At 33.2% G+C, this 22,154-nt stretch overlaps 3 protein-coding genes and 1 long non-coding RNA gene across 4 annotated transcripts; 2 read left to right on the forward strand and 2 right to left on the reverse strand.

Annotated features, from left to right (window-relative positions):
* Positions 1–513: 513 nt before the first annotated feature.
* LOC107906761 (uncharacterized) lies at positions 514–11,131 on the forward strand. Its single transcript, XM_016833861.2, has 19 exons — positions 514–1,198; positions 1,910–2,002; positions 2,083–2,310; positions 3,353–3,439; positions 3,542–3,631; positions 3,719–3,845; positions 4,658–4,758; positions 5,533–5,701; positions 5,952–6,073; positions 6,522–6,650; positions 6,729–6,827; positions 6,904–6,961; positions 7,049–7,121; positions 7,201–7,330; positions 8,229–8,386; positions 8,593–8,665; positions 8,753–8,947; positions 9,929–10,022; positions 10,123–11,131. Exons 1-19 carry the CDS (start codon positions 1,097–1,099, stop codon positions 10,950–10,952), a joined length of 2,958 nt encoding a protein of 985 aa, XP_016689350.2. The 5' UTR covers positions 514–1,096; the 3' UTR covers positions 10,953–11,131.
* A 1,305-nt stretch (positions 11,132–12,436) lies between these two features.
* LOC107902796 (AIG2-like protein D) lies at positions 12,437–14,137 on the reverse strand. Its single transcript, XM_041093280.1, has 4 exons — positions 13,660–14,137; positions 13,403–13,568; positions 13,062–13,145; positions 12,437–12,772 (listed from the first exon to the last, which is right to left on the reverse strand). Exons 1-4 carry the CDS (start codon positions 13,779–13,781, stop codon positions 12,638–12,640), a joined length of 507 nt encoding a protein of 168 aa, XP_040949214.1. The 5' UTR covers positions 13,782–14,137; the 3' UTR covers positions 12,437–12,637.
* Positions 14,138–14,496: 359 nt separating this feature from the next.
* LOC107906760 (proteasome subunit beta type-6) lies at positions 14,497–18,305 on the reverse strand. The gene is made up of 8 exons (XM_016833860.2): positions 17,995–18,305; positions 17,837–17,913; positions 17,639–17,694; positions 17,265–17,337; positions 16,068–16,179; positions 15,124–15,197; positions 14,876–14,950; positions 14,497–14,774 (listed from the first exon to the last, which is right to left on the reverse strand). Exons 1-8 carry the CDS (start codon positions 18,101–18,103, stop codon positions 14,643–14,645), a joined length of 708 nt encoding a protein of 235 aa, XP_016689349.1. The 5' UTR covers positions 18,104–18,305; the 3' UTR covers positions 14,497–14,642.
* Positions 18,306–18,939: 634 nt separating this feature from the next.
* LOC107906759 (uncharacterized) lies at positions 18,940–21,343 on the forward strand. Its single transcript, XR_001686764.2, has 3 exons — positions 18,940–19,306; positions 19,411–19,504; positions 21,051–21,343. It is a non-coding gene; the product is annotated as an uncharacterized lncRNA (long non-coding RNA).
* The last annotated feature ends 811 nt before the right edge of the window (positions 21,344–22,154 follow it).

The raw sequence follows: 22,154 nt of genomic DNA on the forward strand, positions 1-22,154 counted from the left end.
CTGAGATAAATAGAAGTGACTATTTTAATAATTGATTATTATTATTATTCAAACTCTTATTCTTTATTCTATACTTAAAATCTCTCAATTATATCGCGATTAAATAAGAGAATATAAATTCAAATATTAAAAATAATATTACTGAGAGAAGTATCATAAATCGAATATGAAAAATGTAAAAAAGTTATGAATCAACTGGATATTTAATTATGAAATAATTAAAAATATTTTTTTTCTGTTTTTTAATATGTTATGTGGTATACACATATTTTCGGATTCAAATATTTTTAAATAGTTTTATATTAGATCTGAACAGGCATTTGATGTCTAGATGGTAGATAGGTTGATGAAAAGACCTGTTTGATAAAGGATTGATATTTTATGGATTTAATTAGAACTTTTTGAAGTTCAAGGACCAATTTAAGATTTCAAGGATAGTTTCAGGACTTTTGGGTGGAATTAACCCCTACATATTTTATACCAAAGAAAAAGGAAAGGTTAAAGAATTATGTTCATTTCCAGAAATTCGTGAATCATGTGCAGTGAGGTGAGGCCTGGGAAGAGAAGCAAGAAAAGTCTAGGCACGCCGTTGAACCACCTTAACGGCAAACGCTAAATAAGATATTATTATTATTATTATTATAATATATTTACAACAAAGAAAAAGAAAAACTTTTTGTTGGCTTTATGAATTTCCAAAGCAATTCATGAGTGCGGAAGGGAAAGAGAAAAGAGAAAAAAAGTCTAGGCAGGCCGTTGAATCAAACTTAACGGCTTGGATTGGATTCCGACATTCCTCATCCAACGGCTGTACCCTTCCCTGAGACTCCACGCTAATGGTCAAAAATCTTGGGCCTCAACTAGAAACAGCAAGAGTTTGAACGCAACGAGTGGTCGTCTTTGAAAATTAGGAGGATGACGTGGTCAATCTCCGTCGGTTTGGATTCGATTATTAATTAATTAATTAATTAAAGATTGAAATTGAAGATGATGCCCGCTGCTGCGGAAAGGGAAAGCAGGAGGAGATTCTGATGCCAAATCCTCCACCGACATAATTACTATCGTATCGTTTATATTTGCGGGAATTTTGTTGGTGATGCTTGCTTGGTTTCTCTTCTTAAGTATTATTGTTAGCGTTGTTGTGTACGCTGTCTGGGTTTCCCCATCCAGAACTTTCCTGTTTTTGAATTCCATTTCAGTAAGCTTATTTTCATCATCATCATCATCATCATCATCATCATCATCATATATATATACAAGCGTGCGATCACGCACACATGTATGTATTCGCCTGTGCATATTGTTGCAAATTGTTTATCTCTCTTCAATTCATTGAAATTTCAATCCGAGCGTGTTCCTTTGTTCACCCTTTGATGTCTCTTGCCAATAAATGATACTAGTAAATAATTTATTTAGGGAGTTCCAATTGTTAGTTGTTGTCTGCTTTGTTGACTGGGACTCAAGAGTATTGCATCTTAAAGATTAATTTTGTTTTTAATTATTGATCTCTTCTAATAAGCTTTTTTTTTCTTTTACGTAATTAAATTCCTAATAATTCATTCTGCCAGAAAGAGCACAGAATATACAGATATAGATACGAGTATTATTGAATGAGCAAAAGGAGTGGGTTTTGTTAGTTAATTTGAGCTTCAATAGAGGGTTTAGATGCATCCTGGTGAAACAGCGTATGAGTCGAGGATAAAAGGAACTAAATAGTCAATTTTACATTGTTGTACATATTGATGTTGATAAAATGGTAATCAATTTAATTCATATTCTATATTTCATAAACTTAACTCTTAGCTGTTTCCAACTCTTGCTGATCTTCCCAACCATGAGTGCTCATGCTGGTGTTCATTCATCCAATTGTGTACTGTAATACAATCTGATCATTCTTTTTCTTCCCCAGAAATCTGTGAAGAACATTATGGGGTGGGGAAACATTTATAGAAGACGTATGAAAGTATTCACAGCTGCTTTGATAATTTACTTGGATTATAAGGTAAAATTTCTTGGTTCTCACTTCTATTCTGAGTTGATGCTTGGACAGTCAAATTCACCTGCATTCTACGTTTTCTGAAGGCTGTACAGCAAAGAGGGAAGTGGACTAGCAAATCAAAAAGAACTGCTTTATGGGAAAAGGCTCACGAGCGCAATGCTAAGCGTGTTCTCAGTTTGATAATAAAGTTGGAAGGTTTATGGGTGAAACTTGGGCAGTACTTATCCACACGTGCTGATGTGCTTCCTGAAGCGTATATATCCCTTCTCAAGCAACTACAAGATTCTCTTCCTCCTCGTCCCTTAAAAGAGGTAATAACTCTATATTTTGATGCTCAGAGATCAATTTATTACCTTGTATTATCATTCTGACTATGAACAAGAAAATGGGATTTAGTGGTTTATAAGTTCTCCTAGATTGCCTACCTGCTCAATTGATCTGGTTTTAGGTTGTTATGATCCTATGATCCCACTTTGTAGTTTATGCATGTAAGTATTACAAAATACAAAGTATCATATGGCGATGATTGATGACCAAGTAATACCATGGTTTGCCAACCCAAGATATGGAAACTGCCATGCTTATTGGATTTTAGTCACCGTGTGCAGTGTGAGGACTAGACGTTATTGTTAGGTTGTTTGCAGTGTACATATATGCCACCATGAATGGATATAACTTGGTTACCTAGTGCTTTTGCTTATACAAAATTAACTTATATTTGGAAAATTATTAGCTTGGGAAAAATTAAGTCTTACATATATGGCTTTGAGGAATCATCACAGTGTGCTCAAACTAGTTGGATTTTGCTGCGTTCATCCATTTTCCATTTTATTTGAGTAAAGGCCATGTTTGTAAATTATTTAAAGAAATTATGCAACTGCTAGTAGACTTTTATTTCAGAAATTTAATTTACATGCAATCAAGAGTATTTTTAATTCATAAAAGACAATAACCCTTTGTGGTTCAGAGAAGGATAAGAAGGAATGAAGACTGACATGGTTTACTGCCGACCACTATATTAGCAGTGAGAGAAATTTTGATATAATTCTAAGGTTAGACCTAGAATTTCTTAAAAAGCTAATACAAGCAGTAGCTTAGTGCATTAGATGATCTCCAATGGCTTTAGTAAAGGAGCTGTAAGAAATCCTACTAAGATGTCGATTAAATTGGAGGGGAGTAACATGAAGAATAATGCAGTTGAAACCTATTTATGTGTAACTTTCAATTGATTCTACACATATCTATTGCTCAATGGAAAGTTCATATATGATTGTTTTTGTTAGTCTTCCCATCAGTCCTTCTTTATGCACTTATTGATTTAATGCTTATTTATAATTTTTTTTATTTGCACAGGTTTGTCGGACTATACAGAAAGAGTTTGGCAAGAGCATGGATGATCTCTTTGCTGAATTTGTGGAAAAACCTTTGGCGACAGCATCAGTAAGGAGGACCATAGTTGTTTTCTTTGTTCTCCTGAGGGAAATTAAACTAGTTTCCTTGAAAATCTTATTGACAAATGAGGACATCTTTTATTCTATGCAGATTGCGCAAGTCCATCGAGCAACTTTACTCAATGGGCAAGAGGTGGTGGTTAAAGTTCAGCATGATGGCATCAAAGCAATTATATTGGAGGTTTGCATGCTTTGGCATTTTAGATGATGGAGTGAAAGTAAGAGTTGCTGTCATTATATGGTTGTTGGACATGCTTTTATCTTGCAGGACTTAAAGAATGCAAAGTCAATTGTGAACTGGATAGCTTGGGCAGAACCACAATATGACTTTAATCCAATGATAGATGAATGGTGCAAAGAAGCCCCTAAAGAGCTTGATTTTGATCATGAAGCTGGTATGCACCATTTAACATGATTTATTATGCATCTATTTTTTTTTTGTTTGTTCGGGAAAAGGATGGGTTTTCTTTTCTGTTTAGATGATACGTTTTGTAAATTCACTGAAAGGAAAAAGTTAAGTTACAGTTGTGAAACTGGCGAAGCTTTCAAGTAGAAAATTGATATTACTGGAAAGGAAGTTCTTTGTCAAATTTTGTATATTTCCTCATCTACTTTGATTTCCAGTGATCAATAGATTAATGGTGCTTGTTAGTAGCTGATGATGCATTAGTGGTAATGCTGGTAGTAATGGTGATGGCAGCTTTAATATTGTGTTCAGTGACAGTAGGGAACAGTGATGTTTGGCTTTAAAATGCCTTTGAGAATTGCTCAGTAGGTGGTGTTGGTGCATGAACTGGTAATGAAATTGTGGTATAATGCTGGTCATGGTTGAAAAGCAGTGACAAATGAATTTTTTTTTGTCATGACCATAACAGTAATGATAATAGTGGTAACTGTTATGTGGTGACATCGGTTTCACGGTGAAGTCTCAATGGCTGCTGGTGGCTGGTTGGTATTGTGGAGATCTAAAAGTATTCTTTGACCATGAGGTGGTCAGGTATCCAACCAATTGGGATCATGGGAATGGAGTACCTCATTAAGTTTTATGCGAATACCAGATTTTGGGCCTTAAAATACCAAGGTCAAAAAAGAGAAGATGGACAAGTCTGGCTTCTAAATTGTCTTTCCCAAAATTCCTTCTTCTGTCAAGTCATGCAAATATATTGTCAGACAAATATATTGACAGATTTTGCATTTGTCTTTGTAGAGAATACTAGAACTGTGGCTGCAAATCTTGGCTGCAAAAAGTCACCTGGTGAGAGCTACTCTTCCAACCGCGTGAATGTTTTGATTCCAGAAGTTATTCAGGTATATTCCAAGCTAACCTTTGAATATTATTAGTGTTCTTCTATATTCCAGAATGCTTGAGATCCGAGAGTATATAAACTGTTAGGATTTTGAGCATCTGAGCATCCAAAAATATTATTTGTCTGATATCATGCTTAATCATGTAAATTAAAGAGAGGTAGGGCTGGAATATGAAAGATCTAGAAGTGGAAACAATTTTGGTTTTTGTGACCATTGGTACTAACATGGAAGAGCAATACATATTGAAAATTCCTTTGAATTAATGACTCCTTAAATTGTTACCTTTTTGAGAGTCAAAGAAGCACCTAGATAATTTGAAAACTGGAAAAGCAAACCTTAGCTTACAACTAGAAGTGCTGGATTAACTTCACATAAAACAAAAATGATCTGATGTCAAATAAAGATCAGTGTTTTTATAAAACAAAATCTCGAGGCTTTCAGATTAGTGTTTTTATGATTTCTTTTAAGACCAAAAAAATGTTATCAGCACCCTTGCTTATCTTTGACAAAGCACTTATCTCCTTATAGAGACGTCCAGCTGATCTAGGTTTTACCATGATATTTGGCTCTTTCTGGAATGTGGTAGTGAAGTAAATCGTGTGCATAAAAATTCTTGCTTTTGCTTGGTGAAATCTCCGTGTGAGGAAGAGTTTTCCTCCATTTGATTGTACCTTTGATCTGATTAGCATACAAAGATTATTCCTTTATTTGTGGGTTTACATTGTCTTTTAAGTTCATAAAGCTCACTCTGTTTCCTTTTGGCTTTAATGACAGTCAACCAAAAGTGTCCTCATCTTAGAGTACATGGATGGAATTCGTCTGAATGACACTGCATCTTTGGAAGCTTTTGGTATTGACAAACAAAATATAGTTGAAGAAATAACTCGTGCATATGCCCACCAAATATATGTTGATGGATTTTTTAATGGTGATCCCCATCCTGGTATTGCTTTCTGTCTTGCCAACTATGTTGATGGATTTTAATAGCTAGTCTCATCCTGGTTCTATGATCTGTTATTTGTAATATATTTATCTATCATATGTCTATGTATCTATATATCTTTTCATCCATGTATCTTCCGCGGTTTAATTTCTCTGTTAAAATTATTCACCAGGTTTATTCTGTTCCTCATGATATTACTTCCTCGCGAATTTTTTCCCTTTTAAAATATTTCTTGTTAACTTATTTGCAGGAAATTTCCTTGTAAGCAAAGAAGCTCCTCATCGTCCAATTTTACTTGATTTTGGTCTTACAAAAAAACTATCAAGCTCTATGAAGCATGCTCTAGCAAAGATGTTTTTGGCTTCTGCCGAGGTTTGTATCTGTCTGTTATGTGTATATATTTTGTAATTTTCCCAAATCATTAGGGAGATAACAGATGACTCAAATTTTTTGCCTGAGCAGTAATTTTACGAATATTTTATGTTCCATTGCTTTACCATTAAACATTCATCTAATTTATGTTATACCACTATTCATTTAAACTGCATCTTATCCTTGTTTCTTTTCTTTGGACTTTAAATGTGAGGATTATGTTCTCTTCTTATTTCATATCTAAACCATTTATTTATGGTCTTGATGACACTATACCTTAAAATATAATTTAGTTCTCCAAATTCTCCATCTTTGCGAGGTGAATATTTAGGCGAGATGTGGTTCACCTTTCAGTATTCCTCTATTATTCTAGTTTCAATCATACAAACATTTTTTTCCCAGAGTATTTGAAATGACTGCAATTGATTATGAAATAATACATTTGCAGGGTGACCATGTGGCTCTTTTGTCTGCCTTCTCAGAAATGGGCCTCAGGCTGCGCCTAGATATGCCTGAGCAGGTTATGGAGATAACAAGTGTATTCTTCCGTAGTTCTACACCAGCAACTGAAGCTCAGGTAAGGATACACTACTTGCCTCTCAATTTTCTGTCAACTTCTCTGAGTCCATCTGATGATATTTCTTTTTATATGAAGCAAAACTTGAAATCTTTGGCCGAACAAAGAGAAAAAAACATGAAGGCCATACAGGAAAAGTTGCAACTCAATCAAAAAGAAGTTAAACGCTTCAACCCAGTAAGTATGGTTTATTTTTTAAGTATTTTTTTGGACTATTTTAATACGTCATTAACTAAGTATGATTTATTTCTAGGTTGATGCATTTCCGGGTGATATTGTAATCTTTGGACGGGTTTTAAATCTTCTGAGAGGTCTATAATAGAAATTCCTATATTCACCTTGTTGTGTTAAATGATTGCACCCTTCGCTAATTCATCGTTTATGTTACTTAAATTCAGGGCTCTCATCCACTATGAATGTCCGCATTGTATATATGGATATCATGAAACCATTTGCTGAAGCTGTTCTAGGGTGAGTCCATCTTAAAATTTACAAGGTCAAGTTTATGAAACAAATTCTCATCTTTGATTGTGTGTAATTACATTGTCAGAAACATTAATAAAACACCAGCAGCAAATGCACAGTGGATCTACGACACACCGGTACATTCTGATGTGGAGGCCAAGCTGAGGCGGCTCTTAGTTGAGTTGGGAAATAATGATAAAATACTAGGGATTCAGGTCTGCACCTCTTTTTTTTTTAATCAAGCTTGATGACTGGCCTTTATTATTATATGCCTTTATTCCGCTAATGCATCCAAAGACTCTCCCTCTTCTTTTCCACTCTTCTTCCTTATCTAGTGATTTATTCAACCCAGTTATTTGTGCCTTGAAATTGCTTCAATAGTTGAGACTGTTTTAAACAAGCATTTGAAACCCCATAGTATTTCTATTTCATGCAGTGCAGTAGGATTGCATAAACCTTTATAAGTATCTTTGAGAGCACATTAGCATGCTTTGTATGGTCTCAAAATATGTTGATATATCTAATGTATAGATTTAACCCTACTGCTGTCCATGTTTTCCTGGAAAAGCATTTGGGATTGAGTTGTTTTTTAATGCATTTATTCTTTATTTGCAAAGATGAATGTGAGAGTGGATTTGTATATGGTTTGGAATACACTGTAAATGTAATAATGAAATACGTACACTTGAATCTGTTTATATTTTTGAAAGGATACAATAAGATGAATTTTAAATTCACAAGTCCCTATAGATCTTGCCAAATCACCACTAAATAGGAATTTAATAAATCCATGAATTTGAAATAATCATATTTACATGTTCTTTATCACACAATTTATATTAAATTTGAAATCTTCATTCCTACCTATTTACCAAATGCAACCTTAGAATCTATTAGAATTCCTTCTTGGATAAACATTTTAGATTTAATAAGAGAAAGAAAAAAGGGAAATTTGTGTAATATGCTTTGCAATAGCGGACATCATACTTATTGTTGTTCCATTATAGAATTAAGAGCGCTTTTGGTATTTTAACTGCTAATTTACAATCATAAAGCATAGGCTGTAGTTTAAAAACAGCTGATTCTGATAATATTTTCAATTTTTATCTTAAGGTATGTGCATACAAAGATGGGGAGGTTATTATTGACACTGCTGCTGGAGTACTTGGAAGATATGATCCTCGCCCAGTTCAGCCTGATACACTTTTTTCTGTCTTTTCTGCGACAAAGGGTATAACTGCAGGAATGTTACACTGGCTGGTAGACAATGGGTAAAGTTTAATGTTAAAAATGTCTTTGGATGCATTATCCTGCAAAATCCAGAAATTAGCATGTCTGCAAAATATGTCGTATGTGAAGAAATAAGTGGTTCAAAATTTTGCAAATAACATGCAACTTTTTTCATAGAAGAAACTTAGAAAAAGTCAAAAGTTATGCAAATTTTTTGGTCTCTAACAAATGGTAACTTGTCTTGCAGAAAACTCAAACTTGATGAAAATGTTGCAAATATTTGGCCAGAATTTAGGGGAAATGGAAAGGAGCACATAAAGGTTACAATCATGTGCTTAAAAAACCTATTAAGTTTGGATAACCACTGTTTAGAATGCATAATAATTCTTTGAGTGTTTTCCTTTCAGGTCCATCATATACTTAACCATACATCTGGTTTGCACAATGCATTGGCTGACCTTAGAGGAGAAAATGCTTTCCTAATGACCGAGTGGGATGCTTGTTTGAAACTGATTGAAGCATCACAACCTGAGACTGAACCTGGGAAGCAGCAGTTGTATCATTATCTATCTTTTGGCTGGCTATGTGGCGGAATAGTTGAGGTATTTTCTCATGCTCACTCATTGGATTATATCACTATACCTCAGTGTTTTTAAGATGCAAATGGAAAAGAAAAACAGGGTGCTAATGTTAAAGTTTGAGACAGAAGCAGTGTTTTCCTTCCCTTTCCCATATACTTATTGAGCCTTAGGATTTTATATCATGCTACATTCCTGATATCTATGTTTGTTTTAATTCCGTTATGGTATCTATTTCGAATGATGAAAAGGTTTAAATGTTCCAATATTGTTTGGGATGAGTGGAGCTATGTTGCTCCTGGGACTGATGAAAAGGTTTAAATGTTTCAATATTGTTGGGGATGAGAAGAACTACGTTGCTCTGACTCTGCATTTTTCTTAAAGAGTATTCTTGCCTGGCTCATATATGGATATGTCTCTAGGAATATCTCTCCAAGGACCCCCAAAATTGGTGAAATATTGAAGAAAAAAGTGAACATATCCATGTTCGATATTCACGCTTGATTCTGAGTAATAAAGAGGTTGGAGGACTATTGGAGTTGGTAGTCGTGAGGGTTCACTATTGACACATAAGCTTTCAATAGTATTGTTTGAATTCAAATGAAGCTATCCAGATATCCTTCTCTTGCAGGGAAGGCCAAACATGTTAATAATCTTTTTTTTTTACTTAGCTTAGTGATGTTAAATGCTTTTGGAAAGTTGATATGTTTTCTCTGAACTCTCTTGCGTTAGGATGTTTCTTTCTTTTTATCTCTTTTTCTCTCTTAGTGGTTAAATAATGTCTTTTCCAATTGTACTGATAGTGGCTTTACCAATAATAAGGAAATAAAATGTTGGCTTTTATTGTAATATTTTGAGTGATAACACGTCATGCTTCCTACATGGTTAGTTGTCGTTATCATCCTCAGATTCTTCTAACATTTTGACTGATTCGAAATTGTAGGAAATTTGTCTAGCAAATTAACGCATATAACCTGTTTTAATTTATTTGCTTGGATGATACAGCATGCTTCTGGGAAGAAATTCCAGGAAATTCTTGAGGAGGCTTTAATTCGTCCTCTCAAAATTGAAGGCGAGCTATATGTTGGAATCCCTCCTGGTAATTCAAACTCCTGTCTTTATGTTCTTGATTCATTATGTAGAAATGGCTTCATATACATTACTTTCTCTCAAAATAATATTTGACACCTTCTCTCCAGGTGTGGAAGCTCGACTTGCTAATCTGACACTAGATACAGATGATCTGAAGAAGTTCTCAGAAATGCGGAATCGAGCTGAGATGCCGTCGACTTTCCAACTAAACAACATTAGTGAATTTGCAGAATACTTGCCTGCTTTCTTTAATATGCTTAACGTCCGTCGTGCTATCGTACCTGCTGCTAATGGACATTGCTCAGCTCGTGCACTTGCACGCTACTATGCAGCCTTAGCTGATTGCGGTGTGGTGCCGCCACCACATTCCTCTGCTTCAAATCCACCGCTTGGCAGCCATCCGCATATCCCCAAATTTCCTTCGAAAAAGACTGATGAAAAGCAAAAGGGTAAGGTGGATGGTGGTTTGAAGAATGAAAGAAGTGATGGTAGGCAAAACGTTTACATCAGGATCGAGGAGGATGATGACAACGATGAAGAGAAGTGTAGCAAAAGTAGCAGGGATACAAGTAAGGGGGCAGGTCCTGAAAACAAGAAGGGCAAAATATTTTCAAACCCTAGGGTTCATGAGGCATTCATGGGAGTGGGTGAATATGAGAATATGTGTTTGAGAGATGGGGTATTTGGACTGGGATTTAGGAGGTTAAAATCCAAAGATGGGGACGGGTCGTATAGTGGGTTCGGGCACTCGGGAATGGGGGGATCCACAGGTTTTTGTGATGTAAAGAACCGTTTTGCCATGGCAGTGACACTGAACAAATTGTCATTTGGGGGGGTGACTGCAAAGATTGTAGAGCTAATATGTTCAGAGCTGAATCTGCCATTGCCGGAGGGGTTATCAGGCTCTGGTGATATCAACAGACCACTGATTAATTAATTTTAATTCCGCCACCAGCATTGCTTTTTCTTACTTGTGTTCCATCCACACGCGTTTACTTGTAGTATACGGATTGGATTTTTTATTTTATTTTTATAAATAAAAGAGGAAGTGGATGGACGATAGTATGTAATACTTTGTATTATTTCTTACATGAAAATTTTTCACATTATATATTATTTAGTTGTCTGCTTAATAGAATCTCAATCTCTCAGTTAATTAATTGTGACTTATATATGATTTGATTACATTTACCTTCCAAACCATAAGCTGAAGGTAAAACCGTAAAGTTGGATTTGTGAAAATTTTGAATTTGGTACGATGATTATAAGTATTATAATATTTCTTTTCTGAGTAGAAGAGCCGTTTTCAAGTAGTGCTCAATTGATTACGTATTAATCAATATTTGATTAATTGGTCTGAGGCTATCGACAAAAAAGATGTCTAAGTCACTTCGTTTTTTTTTGTCTAACTCATTTTTTTTTCTTTGTGAGTTTCGGAAATATTCCCATTCATAGATCTAAAATCCATATCTATGAATTAAAATGTTTGAATGATCAACTTTGCAATTAGTTGTTAGAATCAATAGGTCTTCAAATCATTCATTTGAAAAAATTGAAACCGTTCTTATTGGATGATCATAATGCTTCTCAAAAACCGAAATTCTTTGATCAATGGAGGAATAATATCACCATTTTTGATCAATAAGATACCAAAGTGGATGATTGACTCATTCCATACTAGAAATAATCGTTGGAAATCTTTTGATAACATGGATTCTTATTTCTCAATGATATCCCATGATTAAGACAATTGGTTGAATCTCATGAAACCATTTCATAAAAATTCATTGATATCTTTTTATAAACAAATCGACTTCGATTCTTAGATAATCCACAACACTTTTGCTTCTATTGTAACAAAAGTTTCCCTTTTTATGTGGAAAAGACCTGTATCAATAATTATAATTTTACGTATAGATAATTCCTCAATATCTTGTTCATTCAAAACAAAATATTTTCTTTGTGCAGTGCTAAAAAAAACATTCTTGAATTGGCACTATGATTATCAAGTATTATAATATTCTAGTCAAGTTTAGGGTTTATAGTATTTGATTTAACAAGTTCGTAAATCTAATCGATTTTTTCATTTATATTATGTTTGTTATATTTGAATATGAATTATTATTATTAAGTCGAATCGAAATGAATTTGATGAAGATCATCATAAGTGGAAGGAACTAATCCTACGGTAGCCTAACCTCTTTGAGGCGAGATGGGGGAGCATTGCATATGCAGTTGCAATCTCCCACCTCAGATACAGTTACGGCAACCTGGTTTCTTCTGTTGGAGAGCGAGCGAGGCCTTCGTAAGAAAGGCTCCAATTAGGTGCTCTGTGACCATTGAGTTCATCTTTCGTTTCTGCTACTTTTACAATCAAATGAAATGCAATTTAGTGTAGTGTAGCGTGAAAATTCAAAGAAATGAACCCAAGATTATGAGTTTATTTATTAATCATCATTCATGAATCGTGATCTTATTACAGTAAAGTTTGTCTGCAATTCATTCAGGCAAGGCAAATACCAAAACATACTACTAATAACCAAACGACGATCGAGCATTCTAATTATTTACATAGATTTTGATAATAAAATGAAAAGAACAGAAGGAAGCATGATTGATTCCTCACTTTTCAGCAACATCTTGCTGATAGAAGGATTCGTAAGTGGCGACTCTTGGCTTTGATCCAGGCAGCTCTTGTTCTTCCATAAATCCCATCGTCATCTTTATGAAACTTTCCTTGTGCACTTGTTTCCATTCCTTTTCAACACATGCGAATATACAATCACAAACACAGCATAAAACTTCACTGAGTTTTCTGTTTTTAAGTGATTGCTACACCAGAGTGTCACTTCTATTCTATTTTTTTCTAAAAACTTCACTGGATTCCAGTTCATTAACACAGCAGAATGGAAGGAATTAGGAAGCAAGAATTGTGGACCCTTTTGTTTGGTTTGTTAGCCAGAAGTGAAAGAAATTGAATCATTTGAAACCTCAAAATCACGTTCCACTCAAATAGTCAGTAGCAAAGAAGAAAAATGAAAAATACCTCAAAATCCCAATCGCCGTACAAGTTGGGATCACTAGCGTTGCTCCACACATAAGCGTGGGCTTGTAATTTGTCAGAACTTTCCTGCATCATGGAATAACAGACTATTATTACTAATTTGGTTGAAGAATGGTGTGTTTGAGTTGGCTATGCATAATGATGAAATTGTTATTTTGTGGGTTAAAACATATATAGACTTGATCACCTTGAAGAACGAAGAATCAATTTCCCAATACAAGACAAGCCAAAAGGAAGGTGGACAACACAGAAATTAGAAGAGGAGATGAATTGGGTCAGACTAGGTTATAGTATTATACGAAAACTAAATGAAAGAGGATTACCAGCAAAGAGACCTCAACGCGAGTCCTTTGGTACTCAACGTCCTCAAATTCATCCAAAATATGCAATTCAGGATCCGTTATTCCCATTAACACCCTGCCACTAACATGACGGTTTCGGACTGGGAGAATTGCCGGATAAACCCGTCCTTTAATGCTAAATCTATGGCTGCACAAAGTGTGAATTGAAATTAAAATTCAAAAGAAAAGGTAGGAGCGGTAGATCAATTGAATTGACGATGGATGAAGCAGATACATACAAGCCGTTGAGAAGAGCAGCGGAGGAAGTGGGGACTCGATTCAACAGGACACGGACCACATCATCTGCTAATAGGCTTCCATATACGAATACGTTGTGCGCTGCCACTACTGCTTCCCCCATTTTCACCTTTCTCTTCCGATTCCTATAGATTATATTATCTTTCTTTATTTCTTTATTAGTACCACAATCCTCCCTCAACCTCAACCTGAGGATTTGCCAATTGGCAAATTGCCTGCCAGCACCAATCTTCTATAACTCTGAAACCCAAACCCATTCCCAACAGCCCAACAATATTTTTCACCTTCAACATCAACACCAAGGATTAGCCCAAATGCAATTGCAATTATGCACTCATCCCATTATTTGTTCAATTTCAAACACATTTTTTGATATTTTACTGTTAGATAAAAATATTAAACTCAATTTTTGTTTTTTACAACAAAAAAAGAAATCCAGCTTCACAAACAACCTAGGTATTGGCATTGAGCGTATCAAATTTTTTTCCTTTTAAGTCGATGATATCCTTCTTTTGACTTTTGCCTAGTCGATGAGGACATCCATTGTGTTACCTACCCACGTGCTTAACCCTCTATCAGTGGATACAAAGGAGAACACAAAATGTGTTGAAACGTTTCAATACGAAATTTTACATGACGCATGAGAAATCTGAAACTTGGTCAACCATCAATATATATATTTTTTATATGGTCCATAAATTTAGATAATAATTCTTGATGTATATAAATTAAAGTAAAAAAAGAGAGTAATTATTAATTAATCCACACAAAATATATTTAAATATGAATTTCCTATAGATTTTATCTATATAAAAATATAATATTAATGGTACTTGTATTCAAACAAAATATTATAAGACGAATCATCTGGGATTTGTTAGATCAATTTCAAGCGATTTCTTGGATCTACCCAAAAATTTCCACATAAAAATAATAAAAAATTTCCCCTTAGCCTTTGATTTGATTAAATATTCATGGGTTCAGGATTAGAAGAATTCAGTAAATCCAGCAACGAGTTCTGAGGCTCCAATTCCTCATGCCATAGCTGCAGTTTGTCACCGGGATAGAAGTTCCTCGTGACTCCTTCAGAGTTGATCTGCAACACAACACGACACAAAAAAACAAAGATCAGATCTATACAAAGTATTCACACTTTACATGCAAAACCCATTCATTTAAAAGTGTAACATATCTTACAATCACAGTGCGAACGACACCACCGCTAGCACCATCACGAGCAATGGCAAGGGAAACCGCCTTAACCACTAATTGCTACAATGAATTTCCATACAACAATTCATAGTGAAGTTAATGGTCAACCAATCAATAAGTACTTTTACAAAAAATAAAATAAAATTTAGAAGTACCTTTAAAAAGTAATTCTATCCATAAAGCTGAAGAATTACAAGAAAACATTTATCAAACTTGACTAAAACAAAGCGTACCTCAGCTTCATCCTTTGTCATTCCTTCCTTCCATGCTTGATCAAAAAATCCATATAGGTAACTGGAGCCAGATCCTGTGCAATCCACACATTCAAATCATAACAATTTTTTTCCACAAAAAGTACTGCACCACTGCCAGTGGCCCCCATAATTTCCTTAAGCAAACTCCCAATATTTTAGGTTGTCAACAGTAAAAACTAGGTGATGTACAACTTTGACAGTAAAAACTAGGTGATGTAGAACTTTGAGAAACTGATAATTAGACGGAAAAAAATGAGGGCAATCAATGAGCAATATGCAGATAATCAGTCCAAACAAGACAATACAGATGTTGAACCATGCATAATCGCATGTATGTAAAATAAAGCAAAGCAACATAAAACCAGATGATGTAAACAGTAGGGGTGTTCAAACTTTGGTTAAAACCGAATTAACTGAATGAACTTATCTAATTCGGTTAATTGGTCGGTTAACCGATCTAGTTCAGCCAAAGGTCGGTTAAAAGTTTTTTGGAATTTTGGTTAACGGTTAATTCAGTTCGAAATCAGGTAATTAACCAAATTAACCGAACTTAATAAATAATATTATATATTATATGTATTAGGCTATTACTAGTTCGGTTAATTTGGTTAATTCAGTTAATCCGGTCAAATGAATATTATAAATTTATTTTTTTGATATGTTTTATACTTGTTTTAACAAAAAAAAACATATAAATTTCAGTTAACCGACTAAATTAACCAAAAATATTTCAGTTCGGTTAATTTTTTTTTTAAATTTTGGTTCGGGTAACGGTTAAAGAATTAAAAAGTTCGGTTAATTCAGTTAATACTAGTTCGGTTCGGTTAACTGTTTGAACACCCCTAGTAAACAGGCATCAAACTTAGCTCCTGAAATTGGGAGGAAAGGAGGCTTAAAGCTAAAAGATGAAGAGAATATCATACCTCCAATAGCAAAAGGCTGCTCAATCAGAGTTCCACCAAGAGGAATTGCGTATATTTTACCACCTTCATACTTATCCCACCCGCCAACAATAAGGCCAGTCTCAAGCATGTTCTACTCAAAATATAACAAAACTGTGTCAATCAAATAGACAACAATTATAGGAAAAAGATTAAAAAATCCTCATTTGCTCCTAAAAATATAAAATTCTGCCAATAATTGCAGCAAAACTAAAGCCTAATTTCAATGAGTCTATGCACTGGTTGAAGTGTATCTACTTTCCAAAATAAATGGTTGCAACCAGAAAAGACTTCCCATGAAGAAAGAAAATAATTATGATTTCCTCAATAACTGAAGGGTTGAAAATTCAAGCATCAATCAGTGTTTTCAAGGCACATGTAAAGGTGCATCACCGGATAGAGTTAATGCCTCAAGACCCTCTAGTCGAGGCCCCATTGATGAGGTGAAGGCATTTTGAGCTCAACGAAGCTTTCGTGACCAAGTGAAAGAAGACATGCCTGAGTAAAAATACTTTTGGATTTCTGCTTTGTTCTTTTTAAAAAAAAAACACATCTAAGATTCATAAATAAATAAAATGTACTATATAGCCTATCCAAAGATTTTTCCTAAAAAAGTGGAGCCATAGAACCGAAATTTTATTTGTGTTAAAAATTTCAAAAAAGGAAACTGAAAGCTCAAATGTATTATATTTTAAGAGAACTGAAACCAGTTTCCGTCTTCTACAGTATTTTATAGACAAATTTCAATCTCGGCAGTTGTACTTGAAAAAAAAAAAAAACAATTGTTACTAAGCTTTTTACTCTCTTCTTCTTCCAAGGCCTGGATTTTCTTTTCTTTTCTCTTTTCTATCCTTTTCTACTTTCTTCTTCTGTTTGGGCTGTGAAGCTGTTACCTGTTTTTCATACATATATTTCATATTTTTATTTATACATGTGCTCTTTAAATTGCTCAGGTGAAAGCTTTTTCTGTGTCATGAACATCTAAGCGATAAAGGACTCCTAATTCCTAGAATGCTTGTGCCTTGACCGTACATAAAATCTGTATGATAGGCAGGGGACGTATGAATAGGCACTAAATCTACCATGCAAACATTGTAAAAAAGAGTAATAGTAGGATTGGAAAAGGTAGAAGAATAAAAAAAGAGTCTAGAGTAATTTTTATACGCAATAAGTTCAAACCTTGTTATTGTAGGATAGTAGCCTGATAAGATTTGCAGCGACTTTGGAAGTTGCAGATTGGCCAAGCTGAATCCTGTTCATGCAAGGGAAAAAAGCTGTTAAACAAACAGTCATGGTAGAAGTTTGAAAAAAGCAATCTCGTGAATAGTACTAATAAGAAATCCGAAAATAATAATAATCCAAGAATCAGTGATGACTTAAATATAACAAAAATAGAAGAAAGCAATTTCTAGATAAAGAATGCAAAGCTAATTAGCATGTAGGAACATACAAACCGCAAGCAACTGGAAGGCAAAACAGCAAAATTAATCAAAATTAAAAAGAAAAGAAAAGGCAAAAGCCAATAATAAGAGAATGTATAAGAAAGAACTGACGTATGTTGGTGAAGGAAATAGCGGACATAATCGGAAACAATCTGAGAATCAGCAGCCTGCAACAGGACAATCTTTTTAATCATCGTATCTAAAATATACAAAATATATACATATATATATACATATATATTTTGCGGAGACCAGAAATCCTAAATAAAAGAGTAAGGTCAAATGAGTTGAAGCGAAAGAAAGATTTACGGATCCAGAGCGGCAAACGTAGACGTTATCAGTGAGCTGTGTAATTTTGTCAGATGCCCGGTTAGCAACATACATCCCTAATCAGTAAAATCAGAAGTACATTATTTAGAAATTCAAACCTGTAAGAATAAAGTAAAAGATATAGAGAAATAGAATACCAGTGCTGGTACGAGAATCGGCGCCGAGGACGACACCGCCGTTGTAGGTGACACCGATGATGGTTGTGCCCATGGAGTGGGGGGCGTTCAAGTTCATTTCCAGATCCATCTGGTTCTTGTTTGTCTTCGTCCGTTCCTTCCGTAAAACCCTAAATTCTAATCCAAACTCTGCTCTTCTTCAAATTGCGTTAAGACCTTTCTTCCGCAACACTGCAAGAGAAAGAGAAATTATTGAAATCAATATTTTGTTGTAGTTTTATACTACAGGGGTCAAATTCTCGTATTAGTGTACGTGTTATACCTAATTTGCTGATTTTGTCAGTTTTAGTTTTCTATGATATACTCGTTTTATATTTTATGCAGCAAATTATATCTAATTTAATGATTATTATTTAATTTATTTTAAATTTTAAAGTTTAAAAAATATAAAAATTAAAAATAATTAAATTGGAGATCATTGTACTAAGATTTAAATTACATTTTTTTATTATTCAAAAAATAAGTAAATTAGTCCGAGTATGTTAAATTAAATAGCAAAATGATTTTTCTATTAAAAATGTCATCACTATTAAAAATTAGTGTAACAGATGGAATAAACTAACAGTTGAACATAATATGCCACATGTATTTTATATTAACAGAATGATCGATTTGTTTTTTAATCTAATATACAATGGTTAATTTGCTCATTTTATAAGTAAATGGAATAAAATGTAATTCGACTCCTGATATAAGAGTTTCTATGATACTTTTACCGTATAAATACACAACTTTACGTAACTACTCGCATGATTTAATTTTGACCATACAAATTTAATTATTATCATATTAGTTCAAACTTGAAATTCAAAACTTTAAAAAGCATGGGAATAAAAATGGATCGAATTAAAGATTAAACTACAACTTAAATATAATTTAAGGATTAATAGCAAAATTTGTACGTCACATTTACATCACTTTTGGTTGGATGGAATAGCTATTCCATTATGCCTTAATTCCGCGCGCTACAGTAAAGCAGCCGTTTGGTTCACCGTTTGTGATTCCACGGAGTTGCTATTACATGCGCATTCCCTCAGCTCACGGAATTGCTATTACAGGGGTTGGGGTCTGAATACCTATTCAACGCCCCACCGTTTAGGTTTTTAGACCAAAATATCCCGCCTCTATTTTTCTTAAAATTCATCACTCCAGATTTCTTCCTCCCCAAATCAAACATCCATTCGCCCTTCATCTTCATCTCCTACATTTTCTTTTTCTTTTTTTCCTGATTCCTTTTAGTTAAAGTTCTTTCATCTTCATCTCCCCAAATATTGTAAGTTCGGTTGAGACTTTTTCTGCCCTTCTTTTCCCCTTTCAGTCACGTTTTCTTATTCTTGTTTACACAAATTGAAATTATGATGTTTCTATTGGATGCAGTTAAATCCAGAAGTACCAACAAAGTACTGAGATCTCCTCATCAGGAAACTGCCTTTCCAAAGGCTTGTTCGTGAAATTGCCCAAGACTTTGAAGGTAATACCATTAAATTACTGCTTCTTCTTCTTTTCTGTTTAATTATTGTAAAGAAATCAAAACTTAAGCTCAAAGTATGGTTACGGTTATGGTTATATAAGATAAGAATGTTTGCATTTCATGAAGACGGACAATAAAAAAAATTGGTAGGGTGAGGAACATCCAAAAACCTTCTTATCTGTAAGCATATAGGCTTTAAATACTAGCCACCAGTAAAGAAGCTAAGTTGGAAAAGGGAAAAAGGAAAAAAAATCCATATGTTTTTCAAGGTGGTTCTCTTCTTGTTCTTTGGATTGTTTTCCGAATGGCTTGTGATTTCGATTAGTTGAATTCTCTTTATTTGCATTTCTTTAAATTTTTTAATGATAAAATTGTGGGTTTTAATATTAAGAGGATGTTAACATGGAGTTTATGTTTTGGTTTCTGTATTGGATTAAGTTGATGTTTTTCTTTAGAGAAGATTGATTAGTTAGGTGAGAGTCTATATTCAGGATTTAATCACGAATACTGCCTAGTAGTATGTATGATTTAATCACGAATATTGGATTTTTTTTTTATAATTTATGTATGATTTTGTAGCTACCTAATTATGATATTGAGAGTTTCCCTTTAGAACTAGCAATATTAGAGATGAAATGATACATCATATTCATGCACAGATAAATAACTCAAACATGACAAGAAGATGTGTTATTCAAAATCTGTAAAATATGAATTATTAATTAGAATTATTATACGATGATGACATGACTGTTAGCAGAACATGGCATAGATACACAAATTACTAGGTAACATTTTTTCTCTTCTAGGAAATTGACTCAGTATTTGCATGATTTGGCCATTTGAACGAGATGAAATATTTGTTCTAGTGTTGCCTATTTCGTATGTTTTGCCAAGATCAATTGCTTGACATAGAATAGTTAAGAAAGCGATAAGATATATGCTTTAAGGATCTTTTAGTCTTGTGTTTCTATGCTATACTTGCTAGATTAATTGCTTGTGTGATGCTTTCTCCATTTTTGCAAGAGCTGGTGGAAATTGTTATGATTGGTGTTTGTTCTGTTAACATATTTAAGCTATCTTTAGTGTGTTCAATGTTGGTAAGACGTTAAAAATACTCAAAAAAGTGTCTGAAGACTACTATGTTATGGCTGTTAACATATGTTATGGATTGTGACATGGCCATCAGGTATTATTTTCTTCTTTCCGCCGGTATATAGTAGTGGACTCTGCATTTTAAATCAGTAAGTAGTTTGCCATTGATGCGGATTATAAATTTATATTGAAGCATGCATCTCCTGCTGTGAAAAATATGTGATTTAATTTCATGCTAATGGTGTTATCCACACCTATGTCACTTGGATTCTGTTGTGAAATATCGGATGCAAGAATGTGTCCAACTTGCATATGCTCTTTTTCCCTTTTTTTTTTTCAAGTTTTCCCATGTATTTTTGAATGATCCATGAGGGATATATCTCTGAACCCTCTTAGATCTGCACATTTCAGCCAATACTAATTAGTCTTAATACGACTTTGATGCATCAAGGTCATTCCCTGGGGTGACCTAGACTCCTTAGCCATGCTACAGAGGCAACTGGATGTAGACATACTTGTAACAGGTTACACCCACCAGTTCACCGCTTACAAACATGAAGGCGGAGTTGTTATAAACCCGGGGTCTGCTACTGGTGCATATAGCAGCATCACTTACGATGTCAACCCTAGCTTTGATTACAATGTTCTAACTTTTTGATGTTGTAAAACTGTATAACATATGGATTATGATATAGAATTTCATGTAACCTTTTGTTAATATATGAATATTATGTTTATGCAAAATATAATTCTTAAGTTATTTATTACTTTTAATTTTTTTTATTGTAGAATAATTAAATTATTTGTTTCACTAATGATATTTTAGCACATTAAATATGTATTGCGGTTTAAAAATAATAAAGTAGATTATATATTATTTTTATAGTAGATTATATATTATTTTTATAGTATTATATATTATGATTTTAGTAAATTCATATAATAATATTTAATATTAAAAATTTTATTAAATTATATATTTTTATTAAATTATATTTAATAATTATTATTTTAAATTAAATTTTATAGTATTATATATATTATGATTTTAGTAAATTCATATAGTAATATTTAATATTAAGAATTTTATTAAATTATATATTTTTATTAAATTATATTTAATAATAATTATTTTAAATTATATTTTATATTATTATATATTATGATTTTAGTAAATTCATATAAGAATATTTAATATTAAGAATTTTATAAATTATATATTTTTATTAAATTATATTTAATAATAATTATTTTAAATTAAATTTTATATTATTATATATTATGATTTTAGTAAATTTATATAAGAATATTTAATATTAAGAATTTTATTAAATTATATATTTTTATTAAATTATATTTAATAATAATTATGTTAAAATATGATTAAATTATTTATTATTTATATTAATAATCTTATTAAAATTTAATAACAATAACAATAATCATTTATCTAAACAAATTTCTGCTAAAGGTATTTTAGTCATTTTAGTTTTTTTCCTTATACTATTACAGCTCCATTCCATTCAACCAAACACAAGAATACTATTACGCCTCT

This window comes from Gossypium hirsutum, chromosome D05 (assembly GCF_007990345.1).
Source record: "Gossypium hirsutum isolate 1008001.06 chromosome D05, Gossypium_hirsutum_v2.1, whole genome shotgun sequence".
NCBI classification, from domain to species: domain Eukaryota; kingdom Viridiplantae; phylum Streptophyta; class Magnoliopsida; order Malvales; family Malvaceae; genus Gossypium; species Gossypium hirsutum.